At 52.5% G+C, this 4,374-nt stretch overlaps 1 protein-coding gene across 1 annotated transcript; it reads right to left on the bottom strand.

Annotated features, from left to right (window-relative positions):
* Window positions 1-2,492: 2,492 nt before the first annotated feature.
* On the bottom strand, window positions 2,493-3,488 carry LOC112121358 (free fatty acid receptor 2-like). The gene has a single exon (XM_024220379.2). It carries the CDS (start codon window positions 3,486-3,488, stop codon window positions 2,493-2,495), a length of 996 nt encoding a protein of 331 aa, XP_024076147.2.
* Between the last annotated feature and the right edge of the window lie 886 nt (window positions 3,489-4,374).

The following is a 4,374-nucleotide window of genomic DNA, read 5'->3' as shown; positions in this document are numbered from 1 at the left end:
GCGCGTTGATGGTGAAGGTCCAGAGTCCAAATCCTTCTCATCCACATGGCGGATAACAGCCTTACTACTGCCGCCAACACACGGCATTGCTCCTTTAGCTCAAGCAGTAGGGTGCTGAGCTGCAGCCACTTGCGTTCCAGTCCCACCGAGGCGGTAACTACATTTCCACAGAGGCCAACACATACTACTACTAGTGGCCAAGGAGGAGGAGCTCTCCATAGCTCAACAAGGGCAAACTCAGGGCTCACGGGCCCCTCACGGAGCCTGGTCTTTGCTCATCTGCCACTAAATGGTTTCCCTGAAATGGGACAAGCTCAGCCCAGCCTGTTTGCCCTCCCGCAAGCAACCCCCACTTGGTTCCCCCCTTGCAGTTACAGCCCATAGTAGCTTGTTTGCCAGTGGGCCCAACCATGGAGAAGAAAAGACCCAGAGTGGGTGGAGGATGCCGGAGGGACCCTCCAGCTGAAATCGGTCTATGTTTCACTTGTGAGCCAGCAGCAGCAAAGGAAGGCCCTTGACGCCATGGCAACCCTGACACTGAGAGGGATCCTTGCAGAAGTTGGGCCACCGACTCCAAAGCTGAAGTAGGCCAAAGTCTGGGAGGCGCTTGGCCAACCGCTCGTGGCCAGGGCCAGATTAATCTTTTCTAGACCCCAGCACCTGGTCTGTGGCCCCACCCCTCGTTCTGCCCCAAAGCCCCACCCCTGCTCAGCCTCTTGCCCTCGAGGCCCCGCCCGTCGCTCGCATGGGGCACAGAGGATGGAGAGGAGCGAGCAGGGAGCGAGGAGTGGGGGAGAGGGTGGAGAGGAGCAAACAGCGAGCAAGGGTTTGGGGGGAAGAGGCCGAGCGGGGGTGGGGCCTCGGGGTGTAGCGGGGGGGCGCAGATGCCAGGGCTCCTTCTGAGGGTGGGCCTGGCACCATTGACACCATTGTAAACCCAGTCCTGCTCGTGGCCCAGCAGCAGCAAAGGAAGGCCACTGCCACCATGGCGACCCCAACTGGAGGTCAGCCAAACCCCTGCGCAAGTTTGGCCAATGACTCTGAAGCTCAAGTAGGCCAAAGCCTTGTGGAAGTTGGGGACCGACTCCAAGCCCTGCTGCATGATGGTGTCTACGGAAGGCCTACGGCCCTCTCGGGAGGTGCAGGGAAGGACAGAAGATGCCGTCCTCGGTGTGGCACTGCGGCCCATATTTCTAGCAGTGATGCTATGATATGATTACGACATAATTATAATGTATTTTATGCAAGATGAGTCATGCGAGGTGTCACTGGAAAAGTTATGATTTGCTGAATATGATAATCCTATTTGTATGCATGTATCATTTTGTATCTGAAATTATGAATATTGAATATATATCTGTATTTCAAATTTAGTTACACCTGGGTAATGCCCACCAGACAAGATGTTTTCAGTCTAGATAGTGGGTGGGGAAGAGCCTATTCGGGGCAATGAGGAAAAAACAATAGGCCTTAGGAGAAGCTTAGCTCCCACCTGGGAGCCTTCCTGAGAATGCTCCAAATAGCCTCCAAGTCATGGCTGCTGTGACTCTACAAAGACATGGGATGTGATCGCATGTCTCTAGACTCCATTTTGGGATGTCAGTGTTTTTCCACTGACCGGGCATGGGAATCAAGCTTTGGGAACAAAGGGTTATCACCATATACAAAAGCTATATAAGGCGGGGAGTGACATCATCTGGGGTTCTTCACTCCCCACACAAAGAGACTCCTGAAAACATCTGAGGAACAAAGACTGAACTGGGGGAAGTGCTGGACTCAGCCTAAAGGGATTTTTAGCCTGTGAATGAAACACCTGGGGATTCCAAGCTGTAAGCAAGTCCATCTTGCCCCTTAAGAATCTGCAGCCTGCTTGTATCATCTCTTAGGGTGAGAGTCTGCTACTCATATTAAGCTTCGTTTGTGTTTCTTTGTTTATTTTCTAGGAAATCTGCTTTGATCTGTTTGCTATCCCTTCTAATCATGTAGAATCTATCTTTTGTAGTTAATAAACTTGTTTTTGCTTTATCTAAACCAGTGTGTGGGAATCATAACTCAGGGGCAAAAGGCTGTTGCATATTCCTCTCCACACTGAGGGAGGGGGCAAATTTGATGAGCTTACGCTGTACAGTTCCTTGTGCAGCACAAGACGGTATAATTTTGGGTTTATACTTCAGTGGGGGTGCGTGCCTGAGGAGCTGGGAGTAGCTTTCCCCTGCAGGGGCTGGTCATAGAGCGGCTTGTAACTGCAGCTGGGTGTGTTCCTACTAGTATGTATGCTGGTGAAATTACAGGCTGGAGGGCTTGGTAGCTTGTCACAGCAAAACAGTGCAACAAGGTGCCCAGGTTGGTGGGTGAGAGGGCTCAGTGGTACCCCAGTTCCAGGCGGGGGGAACCCGTCACACCTAACTCAAGTGCAGGATCTCTTGCTTCTGCGGAGCATGGGACAAGGAAGGATCTGCGGAGGAAGCAGAGAGTCGGTCTCATCCAGGAAGTCAAGTCATCAACTCCTCAGCCTCCATCCCATTGGTCACTTCCACCTCTCTGTGCCCTTCCCCGCAGCGAGTCAAGCAGGGGAGATGGCACCAGGCCATGATGGTGATGAGTTTGTGCCACAGGCTGGTCAGGCAGTTGGTGAAGGCCCTTTGGACGGCAGTGGAGGAGAAATAGAAAATGGCGGGGTCCAAGGCGGCATTGAGGATGCTGAGGAGAAGAGTGTACACTCTCCAGGAGGGGCTCTCGTTCTGGACAAAGCCCACCACGTGGGACAGGTTGTAGGGGGCGAAGCAGACTATGAAGTTGAACAAGGTGGCCAGAGCCAGACCCACGGCCCGCTGCTTCCTCTGGGCTGGGATCTTGGGCAGGGCCACCAGGATGCGGACGAAGTTGATGTAGCAAAAGATGGTGACGGTGAAGGGGAGGCAGAAGAGGATGAAGAAAAACTCTAGCCGGACAGGGAGCACGATCTGGAGCTGCATAGGGGAGAAATGTTCATAGCAGTGGGACGTGCTATTGGAGGTTGCCGTCCCATTGGGGCTCAGGACCTCGTATTGGACAATGTAGACGATGCTGCAGTGGGCAAAGACCACCACCCAGAAGACCACAGAGGAGGCAACAGCATAAGCCGGACGGCGCCGGAGCTTGTACTTGATGGGAAAGGCCACCCCCAGGTAGCGATCAACGCTGATGGCCATGAGGAAGAAGGAGCTGAGGTAGATGCTATTGAAGTAGAAGTAGTTGGTGAGTGGGCAGAGGAAAGCAGGCAAGAGCCACTCCATGCCTGAGGCAGCCTCCACCATCTTGAAGGGGAGCAAGATGAGGAGGAAGATGTCGGAGACGGTGAGGTTGAGGAGAAGGATGTCGACGGGGGTGGGTTTCTGGCGGACCTTCATCAGGAAGGTGTAGAAGGCCAGAAGGTTGGATGGGAGGCCGGTCAGGAAGGTGAAGACGTAGACAGCGAGAACCAGCGGGATGGAAACGTTCAAAGTCATCCTCTCGGCTCCTACAGAGGAGAATGGGCTCATCAGTTGCCAAAGGAATCCAGGAGTCCTGGTAGCCAGCCCCCCTCCTCCTCCAACCCACTAGACTCCAAAACTGTCCCTGGGCTGGGGATAGAACCCAGGAGTCCTGGCTCCAGCCCCCTCCCCCTCCAACCCACTAGACTCCACTCCCTAGATCCCAGAAGTCCTGGCTCCAGCCCCCTTGCTCCAACCCACTAGATCCCACTCCTCTCTGTGGCACTCTGTACCCCAAAGCAACACCCTGGAATCCCATATTCACCAATGTCATATGATTGTTATGTGTCATACAAAGCATGCCATGTAAGATATCATATTAAAGCTCATGATCTGCTGAAACCTGTTGTTCTTTCCAAATATGTGTATCGTTAGTGTGCATGAAGTTATAAGATTTTGCTGTATGGTTGTCAGTGAAATAAGTTGCAAGTTTGAGAGTCCTTCCTACAAGGGTTGTGACCCCTGCCCACGTGGGCGTTCACCGGCCATTCATCAACAGGGGAGTTGCAATCAAAGGATTTACAATTGAATGACAGTTGCACAAGCACCTCACAATGGGGGATTTACTTGATCACTGTGACTCAGCAACGCCCATCAGGACCAGATCTTGGTATTAAGGGACAGAGGCTGCATGGCTTGGCCTTTTCTCCTCCCCCACCTACGCTGCAAGCCACAAGGACGCTGAGAACAGAGAGAACTTCAGCAGAGGAGACAAGGGAGAAACCTGTGTATTGTGAACTGTAACATCCATTGAGTGGAGAAAACTGCTAGATCTAAATACTGCCTAGTGTCTTAGAGGTTTAAGATTTAGATTGCACGCTTATTTTGTTCTCTTTGGTAAACTATCACTGCTTTTTATACC

Source organism: Terrapene carolina, unplaced genomic scaffold, assembly GCF_002925995.2.
Source record: "Terrapene carolina triunguis isolate 2854851 unplaced genomic scaffold, T_m_triunguis-2.0 Scaffold26583, whole genome shotgun sequence".
Classification (NCBI taxonomy): domain Eukaryota; kingdom Metazoa; phylum Chordata; order Testudines; family Emydidae; genus Terrapene; species Terrapene triunguis.
This window is presented reverse-complemented; position numbering and strand designations above follow the sequence as displayed.

Coding starts and splice junctions, on each gene's coding strand:
- LOC112121358 (XM_024220379.2), bottom strand. CDS start 3,488: ATGACTTTGAACGTTTCCATCCCGCTGGTTCTCGCTGTCTACGTCTTC.